Raw genomic sequence first — 23,407 nt, 5'->3', positions numbered from 1 at the left:
AAATAATTAAGAATTAAAAAAAAATAAAAATGTAAAATTGGCCCACGGGTTGAAAACCGGATGCTCCATTTTGCCGGCGTCTAGTTTCCGAACCCGTGGCTGTCAGCGGGTTTGAGAACAGACGCCGGCAAAATTGATCATCTGCTCTCCCGCCATTTTTACTGTATCGGCCTGTGTGTCGGTTGTCTGAATCCAATTCCTCTCTTCCACTTTTCCCCGTGCTGTTGAAGCAGCGAGCAATGGAGTTGCATCACAGTATGAAGGCTTATTTTTTAAGGGTAGGATCTGCCACACTAGCAAGTTACCCCCATGCCTCTTACTTCATTCCCCTCCCCCTTGCCTTTAGGGATCCATAGTGTTTATCCCATGCCCTTTTGAAATCTTGCACCATTTTTGTCTTCACCACTTCCTCCAGCAGAGAGATGGTGTTTAAAGGTCTGCTAAGTGTGTCTACACTTTTTTTTTATTTTAAGCTCCTTGGCACTGCCCCTGCTTCCACCAGCTAGCAGGAGTGTGGTGTCTGTGATAGCCAATGGCACATCAACACAATTTGATAAATACGTATACCCATCAGTGAATTATGGGGCCAGCATGTTTCTGAGGGGTGTAGAACAATGGCTCCCCCAAATTAATTTGATGTTTAATTTATTTTTAAATTTGATGGTTCACTTCTGCTCGAGGTGAAGTATAAACACAATCATAATACAGTGTAAACCATATATAATCAAGTAGTAAAAAAAATACAAGTATAATTTATAACAATACAGGATCAGATAACCAGAAATGTAAATAATGAACACAGTTTGTAAATACTAATTGGTTTATAAAAATTACCTGACTTAAGAAGGATATGAAAACATGGTTATGTTTTTCTGCACATAGATCTGCTGGATTTAAATTCCAGAGCTTTGATCCTAAACATGAAAATGGGGAACGGAGAGTCACCTACAGCTTAATAGTAGAAGGAACCTGAAGCGAGCATTGCTATGAAGAGCAGAGTGGTCTTGCTGGAGTATATAATATACACTATGCAGATGTTTAGAACCAAGCTCTTAACCTTTTACATATAATACATGTTCAAGTGACTGAGTGGGTTGGTGATACAGGAGTTTGCTCTGAGGAAAAGGGCGTTACCAGTAATCTGCTGCAGGGGGTCAGCCCTCAGTCTGGTTCTATTCAACATTTTCATCTGTGGTACTGCAGAAGGGCTATTGGGAAAGATTTGCCTTTTTTTGCAGATGATAATTAGCAATAAGGTAGATATCCAGAGATCTAGTGAAGCTTGAGGGGGAATGGTCTAGAGACTGCAGCTAAAATTTAATAGTAAAACATTTCATGGCTATTTATTTGGGTTGCAAAAACCCATGGGAAAAGTACGGTATAGTGAGTGACCTGCTGCCCACAAAACAAGAAGGGGATATGGGGATGGTCATGTCTGATGATCTTAAGGTGACTAAGAAAGCTGCTTGGGTGCATAGGGAGGGGAGTAGCCCTCGAGACCTCATTTGAACTACGGTGTACAATTCTAGAGACCTCACCTCAAAAGGATATAAACCAAATAATCTGTTCAGAGGGCAGCTGATAAAAATAATCAATGCTCTTTATCATAAATCATATGGAGATGAACTTAAAGATCTAAACATGCCTAGAAGAAAAGCGGGACAGGGGAGATATGATGGAGACATTTAAATACCTCCAAGGAATAAATGCACCGGAGGTGAGCCTCTTTCAATGGAAAGAAGGCTCTGGAACGAGGGCGAAAGGGGGTAAACTCAGGAGTAATCTAAGGAAATATTTCTTTACAGAAAAGGGTGGTGGATGCATGGACCAGCCCTCCCAGTGGAGGTGGTGGAGACGAGGGCTGCATCAGAATTCAAGAAAGCATAGGACAAGCATAGAGGATCTCTGAGGGGAGAGCAAGAGAGTATAAAGATGAACGGGAGATGTGGATGGGCTGTAAGGTCTTCATCTGCCATCATATTTTATGTTTCAATGAGTTTCATTTGTATGCCTTTAGTCCAAGAAATAGATACATTTGAAAATGTGACTACCTTAAATGCCAGACCTTTTGAGGGGTCTCCAGGACTGTATTTCGGAACCACTGACAGTGTTAGTCTGTAAATCACTTTGGATTATGGATTGCTGTATTATTACCAGTACCATATTTTACCTTGGTACCTAGGATGGTTTTTCTTACCCAGTGATTGTTACAGTATGTAGTTCATCACTTTTGGTTAATTTGTACTGTGATGGTTTCACGTTTGCCTGACAGAACCAATTCCAAAAAACACAAACTTGCCAAGCTTTTCCTCTGTCAGAACCAACTCTCAGGCCAGTACAGTACAGTGGAGCGCACTGTTAGCCCGCGATTGGCCGCGCGTTTTCAACACACTATTTTTACCCCTTATACAGTAAGGGGTAATAGCGGGTCGAAAACGTGCGGCCAAGCCCCATAGCGCCTGCAATATGCAAATGCATGTTGATGGGCCTATTAGTTATTCCCGCGCCATACAGAAATTTCTGCCGGCACCAGGAAAGTGTACAGAAAAGCAGAAAAAACTGCTTTTCTGTACAACCTCCAACTTAATTTCATGGCGATATTAAGTCGGAGGCCCCAAAAATAAAAAAATTAAAAATCAGCCCGCGGGTCAGAAGACGGATGCTCAATTTAGCCGGCGTCCATTTTCCGAACCCGTGGCTGTCAGCGGGTTTGAGAACTGACGCCGGTAAAAATTGAGCGTCGGCTGTCAAACCCGCTGATAGCCGCCGCTTCTGTCAAAAAGGAGGCACTGGGGATGCGCTAGTGTGCCTAGCACCTCCTTTTACCGCGGGCCCTCATTTAAATACTTGATCGCGCGCCCAGAAGAGTGGCCTGGGCGCGCGTTGGGAGAGCAGGCGCTCGCCTCGGAGCGCCGGCTCTCCCGCGGGATTTACTGTATCGGCCTGATAGTTGGTTTGGAACTTTTCCTGGAACAAAGGAGGTGGCGAGGTTGGTGGTCACACAAGCATTGAAATTCATTCTAGTTAAATGGATGGAAGCCGCCAGTTGTATAAACTGACAGAGCAATACAAATCAACATAATTCCTGCATAATGGAAGGGTGACCAGCAAGTGTGGTATGTTTGTCAGTGAATGGCACAATTTTATTGCACAGCTACTAGATGATAAGAAATAATTGATTTTTCCTACTAAAGGGCTCTTGAATGAGGGTTTAAAAGGTCTGTCCTAAGAGGTTACAATATAGTCAAGTCCAGTTACATATTAAGAGCAGGCTAGGTGTGGAAGTTCTTGGGATCCCTATTTAGTAAGTGTTCTCCCAAAATTGCAGAATGAGAGAGAAGAATAAACTAGGCCCTTTAAAGGGTAAATGCTTGCCTTCTAGAGTTCATGTCTTATCCTGACGTGTCAAAATATTTGTGACGTCAGGATAAGAGCAATTACTGACTCTAAATGTGTAGTCTGGGGGATTGGAGGAAGTAGAATAACATGTTACAGACTTGCCAAAAATGTTTTATGGCATCAATAAAAAAAAAAAGTTAATTTTTTGTAAATTCTTACTGTTGCAGATGTTCTGGTGCTACATAGAAAAGCATTAGAGAGTACTGCAAGGTCTTCATTTCTCCCTTGAGTTTAGATTAGATAGGGTTTAATAGATGTCTGCAGTCTTGGTTTTACCCCATTGACCTCTAAACTTGTAGTTTTTCTTTTCTTAGAAATTAGAACTATAGATCCATAGATGTACTGGAGTAAAACTCGGAATGACTCGACCTGTCCTGGTGCTGCTTTCATGAAGGGATAGGGCAGCTTCTTGTCAGTCTGTAGTACAAAGATAAGGCGTACTGGGACACTGCATGGATTGGCAGCTCGGTAGTGATGTGTTGTAAATGTTTTTCTCCTTTTGAATTTCAGGTACACTGGCGGCTGAGTTCACGGTGCTGCGATGGCCTCAGACCATTACCTTCCAAGATGGAAATTGGCCCCTCCCTGGGGAGCGCATCCCAGACCTGCTTGTACTCTCCATGGGCTTCTCTGTGGAAGAGGTGTGAATCTGAACAATTTAACATTATTTGTCTGAGTAGGTGTATATATAAACAAGTGTAAAGCTTTCAGAGATAGCTTAAAAAGTATTTTCCTAAAAGTTGTCTTCAGTTGGAATGCCTGATTTTACAAGTTTTAGAAGGGAGGCCACCAGCCCCTCATTAAGCATGCCAAACACACAGCCCGATCCAGTAAAGTCCGTGGGAGAGCGGACTAACGCCCGCTCTCCCGGCGCGCGCACCGGCCCCTCGCCGGTGCGAGCGATCCAGTATTTAAATTAGGCGACGCGGTGCAAACGAGGAAAAGGAGGCGCTAGGGACACTAGCGCGTCCCTAGCGCCTCCTTTTGGCCTGGAGCGGCGGCTGTCAGCGGGTTTGACAGCCGACGCTCAATTTTGCCGGCGTCGGTTCTCGAGCCCGCTGACAGCCACGGGCTCGGAAACCGGACGCCGGCAAAATTGAGCGTCCGGTTTTCGGCCCGACAGCCGCGGGCCGAATTCAAAATTTTTTTTTTTTTTTTTTTTTTACTTTTGGGGACATCCGACTTAATATCGCTATGATATTAAGTCGGAGGGTGCACAGAAAAGCAGTTTTTACTGCTTTTCTGTGCACTTCCCTGGCGCCGGAAGAAATTAGCGCCGACCTTTGGGCGGCGCTAATTTCTTAGAGTAAAATGTGCGGCTTGGCTGCACATTTTACTTACTGGATCGCTCGGGAATACCTAATAGGGCCATCAACATGCATTTGCATGTTGAGGGCGCTATTAGGTGCCGCGGGTGGGCCGCGTGTTTTCCTCCCCTTACTGAATAAGGGGTAAGGGAAAACACGCGTCCAGAGCAGGGTGACAGTGCGCTCCGACGGAGCACACTTTACTGGATCGACCTGACAATGGGGTGGAGGATTTTCAAAAGAGATTTAACTGGTTAACTTTGGTAGTTAAACAGTTAAATCTAACTGGCTAAAATTTCTTCTCTGACCAACTAAATTTGTCTTGCTAAACAACAAAAAAAAAAAGGCACACAGATTTAACCAGGAAAAATAGAGGCAGAGCCAGAGGTGTTTGCAAGGTGGTGTTTTGATATAGCTAGTTAGCACATATTTTAGCACTGCCTGACTAAATTTAGCCAAACAGCTCCAGCAGGCCTAAATCTAGCTGGACTAATTTTGTTAGAGTAGATTTAGGAGAATTTTCAACTGCAAACCAAGCTGTTTAAGTTTGGCTAATAATTCATCTTAAGATAACCACACAAAATTCTCATTTGACAAACAGGGCTGCTAATGAGACTATGACACGTGAGTGACATCATCTGACAGCTCATAGAGCTTTTGCTCTACTAAGCAAGAGTTGCCTCGTGCACCCCTCAGCTTTTTTTGTCCGAGCATTAGCACAGATGTGTATCCTGTTTTTTCTTAAGTGATATCTTCATTATTTTAAAATTTTTCATTTACTACATTGCCCCTGTGCCCCCAAAAAACAGCAGTTTCCAGTGCTATCTTAACCTGCCCCCCCCCCCCCCCCAGTAGGAAAATGTCCATTACAGATGGACATAAATTCTGTTACCAGTGCCTGGGACCAAAGCAAAAGCTGGCCAATTATTACCACTGTGATTGGATGTCTCCGCATTCCCAAAAGTCCAGGGCCTGGAAGATGGAGTTGCTGCAAAAGTCTCTGAAGAGCCACAGCTGCTGCGCTTCCCAGACGTGAGCCGAGTCTTGCTCCCTGGGTGTCAAGTTGAGCAGGAGCAACTAGAGAAAACCTCCCCTTCCCCTCACTGGAGCAGGCCAGGGGCCCCTCCACTTCCTTGAGATTGAGTAAACAAAAGAAACACTATTTTCGGGGGTCATTGAGCCCTTTGCAGGCATCATGAAGCTTGGGGGCCTATTAAAAAGCATTGCTCTTCGAAGCTAGCAGTGCAGTTGGTGCCAAAAAAGCATTGAGTCTTGGTACTGTTGATGTAGCCTATGCACCATTCATCCGTGCATCTGGCCTTGGCACTGTTAATGCATCCAGCTAAGGAACACTCGACGCATTAAGCCTCAGTGCCATTGATGTTCCCTCCCTTGATGCTGTGTTCATCTGGACAAGCTTCTGCATTATTGATACACTGGGCCACAGTGCTCCTGACACAGCTCTTCACAAAATCACAAGTACATTCAGGAAGATTATCGGGCAGAAAGCAATACCGCTTTCAATTTCTAGGGTAGCATCCTACTGGAATAAGGTCCGAATCTGGACATGCTAGATCTCATTTGCTCCATGGTGGTGTTAATTTCTAACCAGCCTCCAGGACAAATTTTACAAAGTCTAGAGGATATATAGGCAAACTCCATTCTGGTCTCTGAAGAGGATTTTCTATCTCCCATGCCCTGCCAGAGAACACATCAACCCTTAAACCAAGTGGTAGTTGGTCAAGACTTTCTTGTCCTTTCTGGTGGCTAAGGACAAGAAGGGCAATTCTCAACCTCTCCTTTCCAGAATATCAGATTTACTCCCACAAGAAGGAGTTCCAGTTACCCCAGACCTGATGGGTAATCCATAAGAGCCTCTGCAAGGTGGTTTTAGTCCTTGGAACTCTCCTGCAGTAAAGTCTAGCCATTCAGAGGATGTTCGCCAGGAATGTACCCCTCCAAGGCAACCAAGGACCCCTCAGTTGCCTACTTCATCATTGGAATCCTGGATTAGTGTCCCTTCTCATCTAGGATCTGAGGAGGGTTCTCTAGGAATCCCCTCCATCTCCCTTCCTGAGCCTCCAGAACACTTGTTCCACTTGAGGACCCCTAGATAAGTTTTGTAAGGCACTCAGAGTTGACATCTGTAAGGACACGGCTTCTCGTACAGAAGTCTTTGACATTCTTCAGATTTTAGACACCCTGGCAGAGCCAGCAGCCATTCCAATCCATGCTATCCTGCAAAAATTACAAATGGGAATGTGGGAATCTGATTTCCTGCACCCCAGTAGCTAGGAAATTGGACCTAAAATATAGAGACCAGTTGTGGAGGAATCAGTGCTAAAAAGTGCAAAGAAAACTAGAATATTCTCAAACACTCCACCAGGGAAAGACCCCAGGCTTCTGGACAATTTTGGTTAAAAGGTGTTCCAGAGCTTCATGCTTTAATGCATGCATTTCTGCTCACCAGTTTTACATAGTATAATATTTACATTATTGCATTCAAAAATTGAAACCATTTCTTCCAATGGATTGTGGCTCTGCATACCTACAGCTGCTCCTAAATGTGGAAGAGTGTACACACCATCGTTTTTGAGGTTTGAGTATGATGGACAGCTCCTCTTCAGCTTTCAATCAGAGTACTCTGGCTTGGTTGAGAGCCAGCAGTTTTTAAGATAAGTCTGCAGACATCCCCTGTTTGATAGATCATCTCTTTGGAGACAAAAGCAAAGAAACAGTTCAAATCAAGGAGCAACCTATGTCAGTCTAGCTACTCTTGACCAGCTATTTCAAGGCGGCCCCATTTTACTTTTAAGAGGTTGTACTTCGAGATGCCGCTTCCAGCATTTCCAATAAAACCAAGTTCCACTTCTGCTTCCATAATAGCAGCTTCCAGTTTGAAGCTAACAGCAAAAAAGACACTAACCAAAAGTGGCACAGCAGGTCCAGCATAAACCTGGATCAAGTTTTTGACCAATCTCTAAACACAGCACAAATCCTGTCCAGTAGGAGGGGAGAATTCACCTCTACCTGGAGGAATTGAGCAAGATCACCAAAGATTGCTGGGTGCTCTTGATTGTGGAGTCTGGTCATTGTTTGTGTTTCTCTCAGCTTCCCACGCTTCCTCATTGATCAGTCTTCACTACTGATCCATCTTGTTCAGTTCAGCTCTGTCTGGAGGTGGAGTCACTCTGCGCACAGTGGGCAATAGAACCTGTCCTATTTGATCAACATGGCCAGGGGTAGTTCTCTATTTTCTTATCCCCAAGAAATCTGGAGGATTGAAACCCATCCTGGATATAAGAAATCTAAACAAGAATCAACTTTGGGAGAAGTTAAAGATGAACTCCCTTTACACGATTCTACACTTCATCCAGGTTGAGGAGTGGATATGTGCCCTGAACCTGTAGGTTGCTTATGCTCATGTATCCATCCCATCCCTCCCATTGGCACTATCTACCTTTTGTGGTGGAAACCTCTCACTACCAGTACTGGTTGCTCCCTTTCAGTCTGACAGTGTCACAGAGGGTCTTTATCTAATGCTTATTTGTAGTAGAAGCACATTTCAATCGTTAAGGCACCTGTGTCTTTCTTTACCTATATGACTAGCTAATGATAGCAACATTCTAGGAAGGAGTGCTGCCTTCCCTACAGAAGTCAGTTCAACTCCTACAATCACTAGGATTCCTAACAAATTTTGATAAGTTTTACCCTGATCCCATCTCAGAAAATTAAATTCATCGGGGCATGGATAGACTCTGTACAAGAGAGAACACTTCTGCCAGATCAAGCAAACATTCTCAGATCTCTTGCTCATTGATTGCTGAACATAGGTCAGATGACAGTTAGGGAAGTACTAGTTCCTGGCCACATGGTGGCAGCAGTTCACTAACCCACATCCATATTTGATTCCTGCAATGGTGCCTCCTCTCCCACTGGGAAAACCCTTGACAACCTCGGTAAATGTTTCACAGGAAATGAAACAAGAACTTCACTGGTAGTTGGATCCCTACATCCTTCAAGAGGGGGCACCATTCCATCTGCTTCCTTATCAGATGACATTAGCAACGGATCCTTCTACTAAGAGATGGGGAGTGCATAAGTGTTCCTTCTAAATCCAAGGAATTTTGTCATTAGCAGAAAGGAAGTTTTCAATTAATCTTCTAGAACTGCAAGTGATTAGACATGCTTTTAATGTCTTGCATCTCCTTGAGGGAAGGAGCTATTCACATTCAAGCCGACAATCAAGTAGCCTTGTTCTGGTTAACTAACAAGGAGGCACAGGGTCATGTACACTCTGCCAAGAGGCAATAAGGGTATGGGAAAGAGTGTTCAATCATCAACCGGTCCTTCAAGCAGCTTACCTCCTGGGGTTGCCAACACATTAGTGGACCGCCTCAACGGGGTATTACATCCACACAAATGGACCCTGCAACAGTCAACAGACTGTTAGTCGTTGGGATCTCCCATCAATCAATCTCATCATGTCGGAGGAAAACGAAAAGTGGCTAGATTTTGTTCCATTTGTCCCAGCAAACTCTGATTCACTCAAGTCTCTCTTCTGCTCAAGTGTAATGTAGCCCTCGTGTATGTTTTTTCCACTGATTCAGCTGATATCCAAGATGGTATAAAAAGTGCTCAGACTATGGCCATTTGATACTTATTGTTTTCCCTCAGTAAGCAGGGCTGAATTAGCCATGATCTGTGGGTGATGTCATCAGGCAGCACTGAACAGAACTATCTCTCCAAGCCAGTAAAGCTTTGAGCCCTATTGAGCATGAGCGTGTGTTCCCATGCGGGCGTTGCCGCAGAATCTCCTCAGTCTATTTTTGTCCATGCTTCGCAAGGATGGCTTATCTGTCTCTCTTGATTCTTCTCCTTAGTTTAATCTTTTCGTGCCTCGCTGGTTCCCAGCAAGCCACAACAGCACTTTTCAATGCTATCTCAGCCTTCTGGCTCAAAAAAAAAAAAAAAGAGAAAAAGAAAAAGCTGTGGAGAGCTCCTTGAAAGTACTAGATGACCTCGAAAACAATCAGTAGTTTCAAATCCTGTAATTGTGGTCAGATAATGTCCATAACAGATGGACATTTCTGCCTGGGACCAGACCATGACTAACTGAACTGTTGTGCATATAGTCAGATGTCCCAAAGATTCAGAGCAGCCAAAATAGCCAGCTTAAGGACCAGGAACAAGAGCCGCCAGTCTTCCCCCATCCTCTAAGAGCAGCTGGAGCAGATCCTTTGGAGCTTCCTTTTCATACTGTAATGACCTAGATTGGAAAGCCCAAGGTGCATTGAGCCCGAAACGCCTACAGTCGACATAATTGATCAGAGTGCCTACCAAAGCAATGAACTAAGATTCCTCGATGCAGTCTGTGCAATCCGCCTCAGTGCTGTCAAAAAAAGAAGAAACAATCTGTGCAGTATCGGGAGAAACTAACATCCCACAAAGATGTATCAAGATTGCCAAAGCAGTCAATGCATGGCACGTCGGATCTCTCAATGCACAGCGCACCAAAGGCATATAGACATAAGGCATCAGATCATCCAAATGCTGCATTGGATTGCCTGACTCATGGTTCACTGGAGCAAGTGATGTAAGGTGCATCAAGGCCATTGGTACACGGTGCATCAAAGCAGTACCTCTTGACACATGCTGTGTCAAAGAACTCTATGCACAATGCATCAGTCATTGACGCAATCTGCATTGAAGACCTTGAAGCATAGAAAAGATGACTTACTTGATGCATCGAAGATCCATGACCATGCCAAAAATGATGCAAGATGCTTTTGCATCGACGCAAAAGACACTTCCAGAAGGGGAGTTATACCACATCAGATGATGGTCCAAACCTCTTGCTGCTATTTGGACTGGGTGGTGAACCTGGCAGAGAGCCACCTAGAGCCTTCCCAGCCATTGGAATATTGGGCAAGCTGTTTCTTACCACGAACAGATCAAAGCTGCAGTCTCAGGGCTTCAACTACTGCAGCTGTCTGTGCCCAGGGTCTGGGATTATTTGCAGGTCTTGGGCTCTGTGGCATCTACATTAGAGTTAGTTCCATGGGCGTTTGCTCACTTGCAGCCTCTACAGAGGCACCTATGTCCCAGTGGGATCTGCTGTCTGAGGAGTATCAGCTTCCTTTGCCACTTCAGGGAGAGTTCAGGTCCAGGCTCGTGTGGTGGCAGTTACATCCCAGTTCGGAGATAGGAGTGGAGCTGGAGATCCCGGACTGGGTGGTAATGTCCACGAATGCCAGTCTCAAGAGAATTAGATCTGAACTACAGTGGCTTAGATCAAACAGGGAGAGACCAAAAGGCGAATGGTTTCTTAGGAGACTCAATAGTTGATTCACTCGGCGGAGAAGCACCTGACAGTTCTGACAGCATTTCATGTAGCTGGAGTGCAAAACGTGCTGGCAGCAGTGGCCTATGTGATGTGTCAGGGCGAGCAGCCCAAGGTCAGTGGTCAATAAGGGAAGTGTCCTAATCGGCCAGTTGTTTTGGAGACAAGGGCGGTTCACAAGGCATTGTTCATCTTTCTTCCTTAGAGTCAAGGTTGGATAGTGCGAGTAGTTTCTCGGACAGTGCCACATAAGTGGCGCATTTCAATCATTAGAGCAGAACCAAGAGTCGTATGATGGTTCAGGAGGCCCAAGAACGTTTTTTTCAGGGTGGAAAAACATCTCGCGTGGCCGGAGTGGACAAAGTGCAGGTGCATTATCTCAGCTCCCACGTTCCTGGATCTAGCTGCCGTCAGCAGCTAGATCCAGGAACGTGGGAGCTGTCAGCGAAGCTTTTGCCATCAATCAAGCTAGGTGGGGCAGGCCCCAGCTGCATCTCATGGTGTCACGAAGCAAGGATAAGGGAGAGCGGTTCTTCAGTTGCAAAATAGAGGGCAGGTCCGAAGGGATTGACACTCTGGTCCAGTCGATAGGGTTCCTGCTATATGTGTTTCTCCTGTGACCTTTCGTGGGTTGTGTGTTGCATTTCATAGAACATCATCCAGAAAGAGTTATTCTAGTGGCGCTGGAGTGGCCACGCCATCCGTGGTTTGTGGATCTGGCACAGTTCGCGATGGACAGTCCCATCAATTGGCTTATCTGTGGGTGTTGCTGCATTAGGGGCTCTTTTTGGCTCAGGTGGAGCATTTTTGTGTCTCAGCCGGGCATTTGAGGTGGCATTTGTGTTTGAAAGGGTGCTTAAAGCAGGTGTTGCAACTTGGCTTCAGGTATAAGGCCAGCCACTTCTCTGGCTTAGATCCAAGTGTGGAGAGTTTGTCGTGGTGTATGGAGGAAGGTGTAGCGGCTCTGCGAGTGAATGTTTCTCAAGTCTTGGCCTTTTTGCAAAGGGGATTGACAAAGGGATTAAATTTCAATTCCCTCCGGGTGCAAATGACAGCTTTGGGATGTCTTTGCGGTAAGCTGCACGGCAGGCCATTGGCCTCACATCATGATGTCATCTAGTTTTCCTGAAGGGAATAAAGCATTTGCGCCTACAGGACTGTAGGATGTGTCCTTCGTGGAACCTTAATTTTAGTGCTTCAGGTTCTTTTTGAGCCTTTGAAGAAGGCTTCTTTCAGAGATCTCACCTTGGTAACGATTTGTTCTGACAGGTGGATTTTGGAACTCCAAGCCTTGTCGGGTAGAGATTTCTTTTTGTGAATTTCGGATGACAGGATTTTGTTACGTATGATTCCTTCCTTTTTGCCAAAGGTTGCATCCGTGTTTCATCTCAATCATACGGTGGAGTTCTCAGCTTTCCCCAAAGTTGGCATCGGATTTTCCGCATTTGAGTCAGCTGCATTTAGTGGATGTTCGTCAAACTCTGAGTCGCTCCCCTTATACAGTCGCGATTGCCCAATGGTTGTAGGATGTGATCTTTTTGGCCTATTTTTTTTGTAAGGGTTGAACCATTCTAGAGTGGCTATGGGCACATTCTACTAGGGCACAAGCGACCACCTGGGTGGTCAGTTTTTCGCCGCAAGAGATTTGTCGGCGGCGGCGACTTGGTCTTCCTTGCATGCTTTTATCAAAAATTGCAGTTTGGATGTGCGGGGTCCAGAGTAGGCTATGTTTGGAGTAAGTCTGTGCACGAGTCTTTTGGGACCAGCCCAGTTTAGGGAAGATTGGATATATCCCACTTGTCTGGACTGATCTGGGGTATGAACAGGAAAGGAAAATTGGTTCTTACCTGCTAATGTTCGTTCCTGGAATACCATAGATCAGTCCAGAAGCCCGCCCCATGTTTGCAAAAGACCTCTGTTCCTTCTGGTTGCTATTAAGGCAGAACTTTGCTGATAAGGCAGAATTTCCATGGTAGTAGCTATAAAAGACTTTTATAATTGGAAAGTTTTCTTACCCTCTTGAGGTGGGGGCTCCAACATTTTCTCTGTTCACCCTAGTTGGGGGAATAATGTATGTTTAAAGTAAGAATCTTGGCTTGGGAACAGGTCAATACTGAGGGACTGCAGGTGGCACTCTTGGTTATGTAGCAGTGCCTGAAAAGATTTTTATTCTCTGCCTCCATCTGCTGGTAGGTATGCAAAACCCACGTGTCTGGACTGATCTGTGGTATTCCAGGAACAAAAATTAGCAGGTAAGAACCAATTTTCCTTTCTCAAATCACCTATTCCATGGGATCTTGGCTTCTCTCACATTTCTCATATGGAATGTTTTCTTCTTTGTTGCAATCATGTCAGCCAGAAGAGTCAGTGAATGTCAGGCTTTGGTTCATTACTCTCCTTATATGCAATTCTTTCCAATAGAATCGTGCTTTGCACCCACCCAACCTTTCTATCAAAGGTGATCTCAGCTTTCCATATTAATCAAGCCATCGTGTTACCCACGTTCTTTTCACAAGGTGAAAAGGCCCTTCATTTCTTAGAATGTAAAGGAGTGTTGGTTTATTACAGAAAAAGAACTCTGCTCCATCACCAATCCTCATGACTATTAGTATCTTACGATCCTAACCGACTGGGCATGGTAGTTGCCAAACAAATATTATCCAATTGGCTGGCAGACTGTATTGCACATTGTTATGCCCTATAGGCCTCCTCATTACAGACTCTAGGCTTATCAAGTGAAAGCCATGGCTACATCAATGGCTCATCTCAGAGCAGCTCCTATTGAAGACATCTGCAAAGCTGCAACTTGGTTGTTAGTGCTGTAGTGGGTTGTAAGAATGATGGGTTTTGCCTTGTAGTCTGGATCACACAAACAACTGACTACAGTTTGTGAAAGTATGAAAAGTTATATTCTCTATAATATATGCATAAAACAGTTACTTATGAATTCTGGCAAAGCACAGGTTATATTATAAACTCTTAAATTCAGTTAGATACCAAAGGTTTTATATATATATATATATACAGTAGCAAAAGATATTTACAGTGACACTTCCCTTGCATGTTACCAGGTGCAAGACAGTATCACGAACATGGGGAATTCAGTACTGGAGATTGTCTCAGGTCTTCAGGATGGCTAATGGCACTCTCCTTACCGAATCTGATCTCCAGCCTGACTTTCAGCTTTTATGCTATATTTTGGGCTTCCTGCCCAACTATTCTGTGTGAAGCTGCAGCAGTTCTGTTCCTAACCTAATCTTTGTTATGTAGGATAGTTCTGCTTCTAACCTAATTTTAGGAATGCAGGAAATGACCTTGTAGCTGGTCTGTAAGTTCAGAGTTCTGCTTGTTCCAACTACTTCCCATCTTTCACGTTCATTTGTGTCTTCACATCCACTAATTACTTGAAAATTTTCCACACACTACATTTGCACACCGTCACATCCCCTTATTTGGGCAATTTTTCAAAAAGTGACAGTAAATTTGGATAAGTAGTTTTGTGTAGTCTGTTCATCCAGTAATCTACTCTCCATGGTTGGGGTCTGGGCTGCATATTCAGTAAGTGCTCTGCTGCATCCCTCGGTTTGGGATTCCCCATGTATCATGGCTAATTCAGCCCAGCTTCTCGACTGAGAAAGTAAGTTTGCTTACTGTAACAGCAAGATGGTTTAGACATGCTAGATACCCACCCGCCTCCCTGGGAAGTCAACTGCTTAGCTAGACATAGCTTTAAAATCAATTGAGGAGCTCACAAGGCAACATCCACCTGGGAACTGCATGTGATCAGTAGAGCAAAAGCTCCGAGCTGAGAGAGAAGGGTCTGTTTGGCGCTGTCAGATGACGTCATCCACGTATCATGGCTAATTCATCCTGCTGTCTACAGAGCACCGTTAACTGTAAGCAAACTTGCTTTACCCACTTATCTTACTTGCTCGATGGGTTTTTGACAGTTGACCTATATTTCCTTTGTAGGATCTAGAGCAGTGGTTCCCAAATCTGTTTCAGGGGGGCCCCCAACCGGTTGGGTTTTCAGGGCATTCACAAGCAGTGGAGAAAGTGTATGCCACTTGGGTCTCAGGGACCCACAGCCAGGCAAGTTTTCAGGATCTCTACAATGAATATGCATGAGAGAGAGAGCTACATAGATTTGCATGTTCATTGCAGGTACCCTGAAAACTCACCTGGCTGGGGGGTCTCCCAGATCTGAACTGCATTCACTTTCTCCATTGCATGCAGATTTGTTTCATGTACACTAATTGCGGATGTCCTGAAAACCAAATTGGCTGGGGTAGGGTTGCCCCAGGATAGATTTGGGAACTACTGATCAAGAGGAAGCAAAAGGCTATGCTTCAAAGATCAATGCAGTGAATACAGTGAGTGCTCATTAAATATACCCATGCAACACCTACAAACGCACTGAAGCAATACCAAGTAATAAATGCTTTATTAATGTTGGTAAAATATCCAATCCAGCAGTGGAGTCGGGTTAATACCAGAAAAACTCTCCTGGATACACATTTTTCTTTATGCTTCCTCTAGGGAGGAGCATTAAATCCCTTCCCAACCCCCACCCACCCATTATCTTGATAGTTACAACTTCCAATTTACACCAAATTTCACTCTATATCTGTGTTTCACTGTATGACTTTAGTTTGATCTGATTTATAGGTGGGGCTTTAGCTTGCATCCAAGATTGCAATCTTGCAGCCTATTGCCAGTGGAATTCTAAAATGCTGGGTACCTTTTTTATGTTCTGTGTGGGCAGGGTTGGAAGCTGAACGGACTTTAACATTCCTTACACATTAATATGTGATGTGGTAAAAAGGTTTGTACATTAACAAGCATAGCTCAGATAATTATTTTCCAGTCTCCCCCCAAGTTGGGCACCTGATGGTCTCCTTTAGAGAAGGGACGGTCTCTATCACACTAGTGACAGACTACGGGAGAGAAGCTTGTGTCATAAGCAGAGTCCCTGGTTTCTTGTAATGTCTGAGCAAGGGCTGCAGAATTCAGTCCTGCGGAATCACGGGAAACTGGGGGCAGGGCAAGTGCACACATTTCCCCTGATCCTCCTCGTCCCCCACCTGCTTCATGTTAATCCCCTTTCTCCTCTCCCCCATCAATTCCCTCTCTTGCCTCTGATCCGGCTAACAGAAGGAAGAGGAGAATGGTGGCATCTCGGGCTGCATTCTTCACTGCTGCAGGGGACCAGACCCTTGCTGTGAATTGTGCAATGCACAGCAATGTCGCATGATTCAAAGCACAACTTCAGCTGTTGGAAGTAGGGCGGAGGATGTTACTTGAAGCACTGCCACCTCCGGATGTCGCCTAGATTAGCATGGGAAGGGATGGGCTGAGGTGGTGAGAGGGAGCTGGAGATGATTGACTGGAGTGGGTGGGAGAGGATATCGGCAATGAGAGAGGGGCCAAGTAGGAATTGACTGGGGATATAAGGGATCGGTAAAGCTGGGAGGGGGGAGTTGTGTGTGTATGAGAGAGGGGATTGGTCCTGGGGAAGTGAGGGGGGCAGTGTGTGTGTGAGGCACCAGGGACCTTGAGTAGGGGAAAGGAAAAGAGTGAGGACCAGGGAGACAGAGAGATGTGGTAGGGATGTAAGGGGGAGCAGGGCTGATTCCTCATTCTTTCTCTTTCCCATCTGCATTCCAGAGGTTCCCTCACTGCACAGATACCTGAAATACTTTCTTCCACCCATAAAAAGTACAAAAGAGATTATATAGACACACAAGCAAGGCTGGAAAACTATTTTCTAATGTAAAAAAAAATTCATTATTTAATATGTGAAATAATACAAATCTGTGCCAGTTTTTGAAGAATTTCAGAATCTACCCTTAGGCTGCTGCAGGAAACTGAGGGCTGTGGGTATAGGTAACTTTCTGCTTGAATATTCTGCAGGACCTTTCGTGGCCAGGGCTTGCTGTGGGAAACTTGTTTTACCGTCCAAGGGCTATCATTCTTGTGACAGTGAGAGGAGTGGACAAGCTGCCTCTGCCCAAGGCTGGAATTTCATATCCTATAGAGAACGTGAGTATAAAGTGTCTCGGTCAGACGGTGGGGTGGGAGTGAGGTAATACATGTTTGAGTACTGCAGCCCACACAGGAAAGCCCAGCTCTGCCAGATTCATGAAGCACATTTAAAAAAAACAAACCAAAAAAACCCCCTAAAAATCCTGCCTAGAGGAAGGACAGCCCGATGTTTTGAAGGATTTGCCAGTTTGTGACTTGAATATCTTTGCCTGAGATGTTGATGGCTTTGTGGTGGCTATGCTGAGAACACACAACACATTAGCAGTAAGTAAAGGTGAGAAGGAAAAGGCCAGTACTTGCTTCATTATTTTAGAAAAATTCCCTTGCTCCCTGAAAATTCTCCACCAGCCCAATGCTGACATAGTCACAAAGGGCCTAGCTTCGAGTCATACCCAACCCAGTCTGGCCAATTTGCTTCTCCTGCATAAATCCCCCTCTATGCAGGAAATATACACAAAATTACCATTAAACCTATGTCCAGCTGTGACCCCCAAAAGATCTATCCCACCCTCTTGTTGGTGAACTTAGCCCAGCGGGAAATGGACTCAAGATGGATGAACGTATGTCTACAGAGTAGATCCGCTGCACTCAGACCATCCCTCTTCCTTTGTATCTATCACAGTTTATGTGCCTCACTGTGGACTTTGATTCTAGTAAAGCGCACTGGTGATGGTGATTAAAATTGGTGTGCAGCAGTATGGTGAATTAAACCATAAGATAATCAGCAAGGAAAATTGTCCATCGGTCTCCAAAGCGTTAGTGACCAGAGATACCAAATCTTACACAAAATGTAAACATGGAAATCATTTAAACAGATTTTTAAAAATCTATTTCTATTCCTAAAATGTATTTTTAATAATAAATGACATTCAAAAACTATTTTGAATTAAAGGTAATTTCTTTTTCTTTCATTAGGCATGTGATTTTCTCAGAGGCCAAAGCAGGATGACATGGGTGATATCGTCAGATGGCGCCCTGATGCAGGAAAACTTATATCGGAGTCTCTGGAATTCTGACTAGGCACACTGAGCATGCCCTATACCATGCATCCACGAGGGGTCCCTCTTCAGTCTCTTCTCCTTCGATCCATCGTCGGGTCCCCCTCTATACCTTCTCGTACTTCCCATAGTGTTCCTAGACAGGGTTTTTGGTGTTTCGGGTAAATTTTCTTTCGCGGTCTATTCCCTTCGTGGTGGCGGTGGCTGCCGGCCATTGACTCCCAACCCCATCACTTTTGTTTCATCCCCATCCAATTTTCACCGATGCCCCCAGTGCCCAGGGACCACGTATATCACTGAGCCTCATGAGGTCTGATCCTCTGCCTGGGGGCATTGCATGACGTCCGGGGTTACTGCTTATGCATCCAGATGACCCTGAAGGGACATCAGATTCGACTTGACAAGATGGATAAGCTTTTTGGGTAGAGGAAGTATGGGTCATCGGTAATGAAGGACCTTGGAGTTGCACCGATGGATGCCATCGGCATCAGCGGGGATTGTCTGTTCCGTTGATGCCACCGATGGATAGGAGCACCAGAGATTGACCATTGTCAATCTCCTCCAGGCCGAGGACGCCGGGTTTGTTGTCTTTTATCTTGGCACTGGGGAAAGACCATACTGAGCATAGAGGGGAAGCCTAAGAAGCATTGGCACCAGTCCCTGTTGGTGCCGGGTTCGGGAATGCACCAGCTTCACTGGCTTTTGCAGCGATGCCCCTGAAGTGGCCCCATTGCAGGGAGAACCCATCTATCAATACCAAGAGTCCGTGATGGTCTCCACCAGTCCTGGTGCCAGTTGCTGATCCACCTCGCGGGTCCAAAGATCTGGCCACTCCGCCTTCCTCCTTGTCAGTGTTTGGCATTGACAACGTTTGAGGAGGAGCTGGAGCACCGATTCCAGCTGGCAGTGGAGCGGGTGCTGTAGGGCTTCGGTCCTGTGGCACAGATGGCACCGGAACTGGTGCCACCTGTCCTTTTACCACTTCTAGAGAAGCTCAATGTGCTCATTGGTGCATTACCGAACCAAGTAGCATCCATTCCTGGGACAGCATTGGTGCCCGCAGGGCACTGAGGCCTCCTCTATAGATACGGTGGTTGTTGCCAGTTCTTCCTCAGAGGAAGCTCCACCGAGGCCAGCAGAGATCCCGAGGCCTGTAGCCCCCCAATCCAGTTCTATAGGTGCCTGCACCTCTGGATGTAGGCTGAGCACCTAGAGCCCCATCCCATGTGGCATACAATGAGGATGATGAGGATCCCTATGATCAAGTACTGAGTGTTGCCATTCAGGCTCGCATCCACCTGGCATGGTGGTAGCATACCTCTGCAGACTGGAAGTGCATGTCTTCCTGTATCTGGATGATTGGTTGGTCAAGAGCACGTCTCAAGCAGGCGCCATCAGGTCCATTCGTTTGACCATTTGAGTGTTGGAGTGACTAGGGTTCAAACTCAACTCCCAAAGTCCCATCACAGCCCATCACCTCAATTGGACTTCATAGGAGCTCTGCTAGACACAGCTCAAGCCAAGGCCTTTCTGCCCCGCCATGGCGACCATTGTGACAGATTCAACAGAGCCAGCAGGTATCAGCCTGGAACATGTTGAGGCTGTTGGACTAAATGGCCGCAACCGTCCATGTTACTCCCTTGGCATGTTTATACATGCGCAGAGCCCAGTGGACCCTGAGGTCACAGTGGCGCTAGGCCACTCAGAGCCTCCAGGATTGCATCCAAGTCACCCCGTCTCTTTGGGACTTATTGTCCTGATGGTGGGTATTTTCCAATCTGGAACAGGGGATCTCATTTCTGAGTCTCCTCACTCAGATTGTCCTAACAGGTGCATCTACCCTGGGGTGAGGAGCTCATGTAGATGAGCTTGGGTACCCAGGGTGTTTGGTCCTTTCAGACACATTCTTGTCAAATCAACTTCCTTGAGCTTCGGGCAATCAGGTATATGCTATGGGCTTTTTAGAGATCGGTTGTCCAAAAGTTGTCCTGATCCAGACCGACAACCAAGTGGTATGCCATCAAACAGGGAGGCACGGGATCGTACCTCCTGTGTCAGGAACCGATCCAGATCTGTTCGTGGGCCTTGTCTCACGGGATGGTGCTCAGGGCCATGTACCTGGATAGGATGGAGAATGTGGAAGCGGACAGGCTGAGTTGAGCCTTCAGACCCAATGAATTGTCCTTGGATATTCTGCCTCTGGGAGAGCCCAGACGATCTTTTTGCGCCCCCCTGCAACCGGAAGGTGTCTCTGTTCTGCTCCCTGTACAGATCAAATGGAAAACTAGCCTATGATGCCCTTACCTGTCATTGGGGCAAGGGTCTTCTGTATGCGTATCCTCCAATTCCCTTAGTGGTGAAGACTCTCTTGAAGTTTCGCAAGGACAGAGGGACTATGATCCTCATAGCCCCTCATTGGCCAAGACAAGTCTGGTTTCTGCTCCTGAAGGAGTTGTCCATCCAGAAACCAATCAGTCTGGGGACTTCCCCAGATCTCACTGTGCAAGATCAGAGCAGGCTGCGGCATCCCAACCTCCAGGCCCTGTCATTCACAGCCTGGAGGTTGAGAGGTTGATTCTGCAGCCACTTGATCTTTCAGATGTCTCTGGTCCTGGTGGCTTCTAGAAAGCCATCCACTAGAAAGTCCTATGGACTGAAGTGGAGGAGATTTTCAGTCCGGTGTGAGCAGAAGACCCTAGATCTGTTCCCCTGCCCCATACAAAAACTGCTTGATTACCTATTACACCTGTTGGAGGCTGGCTTGAAAACCAACTCAGAGTTCATCTGAGTGCAATTCGCGCATACCACCATGGTGTAGATTGTACTCCCATCTCCGTACAGCCTATAATTGTACATTTTATTTATTTATTTTATTTAAATTCTTTTAATATACCGATGCTCAAGACAAAGTCTTATCATACTGGTGCTTCAGTTGAAGCCTCCCCTAAGGCCTCCTACTACGTCTTGGGACCTCAGCGTGGGGTTAACTTAGCTGATGAAAGCTCCTTTTGAGCCGCTGCGCACCTGAGACCTGAAGTACCTGACCTAGAAGGTCATATTTTTGGTGGCGGCCACTTCAGCGTGCAGGGTCAGCAAGCTCCAGGCCTTAGGGTCTTAACCACCTTATACTAAATTTTATCACGACAGGGAGGTCTTGCGTACGCATCCTAAATTCCTGCCTAAGGTGGTGACGGATTTCCATTCTAACCAGTCAGTCATTCTGCCAATATTCTTTCCCAGGCCCCATTCGCACCAAGGCGAACGAACACTGCACATTTTGGACTGCAAGTGAGCCTTAGCCTTCTTTCTGGAGCGGAGAGAAGCCCATAGACAGACTGCCCAACTTTTTGTTTCTTTTAGTAAGAATAGGCTGGGCGATACCATTGCCAAACAGACTATATCCAATTGGCTAGCAGGTTGTCATCTCCTGTTATGCCCAAGTAGGACTGCATCTTGAGGGTCATGTCAAGGCTCTTTCTGTCAGTGCCATGGCAGCTTTGGTGGCTCACTTGCGAGCAGTTCCCATTTAGGAAATCTGCAAGGCTGCAACGTGAAGTCCTCTCCACACATTCAATCCCTTTACTGTCTGGATACAGATGGCCAACACAAAAGTAGGTTCAGCCAGTCTGTCCTTTGGAACCTGTTTGAGGTGTAGAACCAAACTCTCCCAACCTTGGGCCCATTGTTTAGTTTCAGGCTGTCTCCCCCTCTGTTACCAACAGCACAGGTGGTGTTGTGCCCGTTGACACCTGGTTAGGTGTCTGTTGGTCCCTCTTTTGTATTGGGGAGCAGCCTGTAGCTAGGTATTCACCCATGTGTGAAGACTACCATCCTGCTTGTCCTTGGAGAAAGTAGAGTTGCTTACCTGTTTTCTCCGAGTACAGCAGGATGGTAGTCCTCACGAAACCCACCCGCCACCCCGCGGAGTTGGGTTTCTCCTATGTTTTAATTTTAATTGTAAATCTGTTTTTAATCGTAAATCTGAAGAGGGACACTTCGAAGACGCATGGCATAGGACATGCTGGGCATGCTCAGTGGGCCTAGTCAAAGTTCTAGAAACTTTGACATAAGTTTTCTGCATCAGGGATCCATTTGATGTAACCCATGTGTGAGGACTAACATCTTGCTGTTCTCAGGGAACACCTGTTAAAGATAAGCAACTCTGCTATACATTGGGCACTCTATCAGAATGCCCACCTCTTTATAAGTATGCTGGTTTCTCTCCACATTTACGTTTAGTGCAAGATTTAGTTTCTTTGGTCACTGTTGTTGCTTGATTGCTACACACAAGATCAAAAGTGGTTAAGAACCAGAAAATATATAACGTGCATGAAAAAAACACGTCCACCCATGTCCAAAGTCAGTCAGTGCCTCAAGCTAGGCATTCTTTGGGGGTGGGGAGAGGTGTGAGAGCATTAGGGCTGGCTTTTGGGGTGTGTGACCTGTGTGGCCACATAAGGTGCCATTCATGAGGGGTCATGTGTCCTGCCGGTGCCCTTAATCTCTTGTGTTTGTGGGTCTAATGGTAGTAATGCGCCACTGCCAGCTGCCTCTTCTGTCTCCTAGCATGAATCTTCACTGATTCTCCTCTCACTCCTTGGCCCAATCCACCCTCCCACTGATGGGAGAAAAGCTGCGATAGTGCTTCTTATCTGTGATAGCCTGCTTCCTCCTCTTCTAGCTCGCTGTTCCCTTGTAATCGCTGGGCCTGCTTGGGTAGGAAGAAGCAGGCCTTAGCAGGTAAGAAGTACTGCTGCCGTCTTCTTGTTAGGGATGTGGGGCGGGAGGGAGTGAATAGAGGCCAAAATGAATAAAGGGAGGGATCGAGGATGGTGAGGCAAAAATGAATGAGAGAACTGGGGGAGAATGAACAAGGGAAGGCTGGTGAGATGTTAGATTTAAGCAATAGAGGTAGAGGGTGAGCAAGTGACCAAAAAGAGGGGGCTGGGGGTCAGAATGTGATCAAGGGAGGGCTGGAGTGGTGCAAAAGTAACCAAGAGGGCTAGGGTAGGGGAGTGGGAAGATGAGCACTTAAAAAGAGGGAGAAAGTGACTGACAGAAGAACAGAGCTGTTATGTGGGCAGCACTTCATCTTTTCATCCAGATTGGAAAATCAGGAGCAGGCAGGGCCTCCCATCGCATCATACATAAGTGATGTTATCCTGATTTTTTTTAACCATATTTAACTTTTAGATTTTTAGTCCACCTTTCTAAATCATGCTCAAGGCAGCTTACATAATTTTTTTAGTATTCAAATGCAATAAGTCCCTGCCCCAAAGAGTTTACAATCTAAATGAATATGTGAGGCAACAGGA

At 45.8% G+C, this 23,407-nt stretch overlaps 1 protein-coding gene across 1 annotated transcript in view; it reads left to right on the top strand.

The window, feature by feature from the left end:
- The window catches only part of ATP6AP2 (ATPase H+ transporting accessory protein 2), a 76,342-nt gene that overhangs the window by 9,248 nt on the left and 43,687 nt on the right, over positions 1-23,407 (top strand). Inside the window, exons 2-3 of the mRNA XM_029603154.1 lie at positions 3,910-4,040; positions 16,963-17,091. Coding sequence (XP_029459014.1) covers positions 3,910-4,040; positions 16,963-17,091 — 260 coding nt within the window. The remainder of the gene's footprint in view (positions 1-3,909; positions 4,041-16,962; positions 17,092-23,407) is intronic.

The sequence above is a fragment of the Rhinatrema bivittatum genome, chromosome 5 (genome assembly GCF_901001135.1).
Source record: "Rhinatrema bivittatum chromosome 5, aRhiBiv1.1, whole genome shotgun sequence".
Classification (NCBI taxonomy): domain Eukaryota; kingdom Metazoa; phylum Chordata; class Amphibia; order Gymnophiona; family Rhinatrematidae; genus Rhinatrema; species Rhinatrema bivittatum.
Note: the sequence above shows the minus strand (reverse complement) of the source record. Positions and strands in the feature narration are given on the sequence as shown.